Source organism: Perkinsus marinus, assembly GCF_000006405.1.
Source record: "Perkinsus marinus ATCC 50983 genomic scaffold scf_1104296965264, whole genome shotgun sequence".
NCBI classification, from domain to species: domain Eukaryota; phylum Perkinsozoa; order Perkinsida; family Perkinsidae; genus Perkinsus; species Perkinsus marinus.
This window is the reverse complement of record NW_003204384.1, coordinates 1-975: the sequence shown is the minus strand read 5'-3', so window position 1 is coordinate 975 and position 975 is coordinate 1. Positions and strand designations below refer to the sequence as shown.

The window sequence follows — 975 nt, the reverse complement described above, 5'->3', positions numbered from 1 at the left end:
TGGACTTACTTTAGATGAGGCTTGGCCAGAAGCATACCTCTCATACCTAATGAACCATCAAGCTCTTATTCGACTCCAGGCCGGTTAAGTAGAGCACATGAAATGGTGAGTCACATGATACACTCTTAACGAACGTTCGGATCAGCGGCGAATCAATCAAAGGGTCCTGGAACTGGAAGAGTCAGGAAATATACTCACGCCTCGATGTAGTAGTGATTATCCATGATGGTGGCCTTAACTGCATCGACTGCCGACATTCGGTCATACCACTCGAATAGTTCAGCGAGCTTGGGCAGGGACGATCGATCGAAAGCAAATGCTGGACCTGTCTAGGTTCAAGGTGCCGGAGATAATAGGTCATCGACAAGTCATTCGATAGAATATCGACTAGTGCGTAAGACACAAGATATTGAGTGGGACTCGTCTCACCTTTATAATAGCCCAGGAGGAACGATCTCAGTATCCAAGGATAAGCAGCGATATCGACAATACTCATCGCTGAGCCGTTGAAGAAAGGCCCTCTCATCTGAAGTTATAGCAACCCTTAGGAGGCAGTTCACCCGTAGCGGAACGAGGTGCACCTCCGAGATGAACTTCTTGGCGCCGGCAACCATCTTGTCGAACTCGGCTTTATCACCCCGCATTAGGACCGCGTAGAATGGTGAGGTGATGTTCTTGTTATAGAAGGTAGCCCTCTCGAGGAGACGTTGCCTGTCCGAAAAGGAGGCGATGATTCGAAGGTCGGTCGATAGAAAAGCGCACCTCTCCGTGGGGTCATCCCGAGGTAGCAAAGGTTCTCCGGGGAAGCCGAACTTGGCAGCCAAGCTGTCTATATACTCCACCACAACGAGAGACTCGGTGACCTTGACCCAGGAACACGCTCTCAGTTCTCCTCCTACGCCGAACCGTCGCCTACGACTTCTTCGCGTCCATCAGGCCAGTTGACGAGCAGCGTTGGGATAAGGCCTTTGGGAT

At 50.9% G+C, this 975-nt stretch overlaps 1 protein-coding gene across 1 annotated transcript; it reads right to left on the bottom strand.

The window, feature by feature from the left end:
- Positions 1-194: 194 nt before the first annotated feature.
- On the bottom strand, positions 195-644 carry Pmar_PMAR022175 (hypothetical protein; the record flags this gene model as incomplete). Its single annotated transcript, XM_002769647.1, has 3 exons — positions 195-325; positions 430-526; positions 561-644. The coding sequence occupies 3 exons, from the start codon at positions 642-644 to the stop codon at positions 195-197; spliced, it is 312 nt and encodes a 103-aa protein (XP_002769693.1).
- Positions 645-975: the final 331 nt, after the last annotated feature.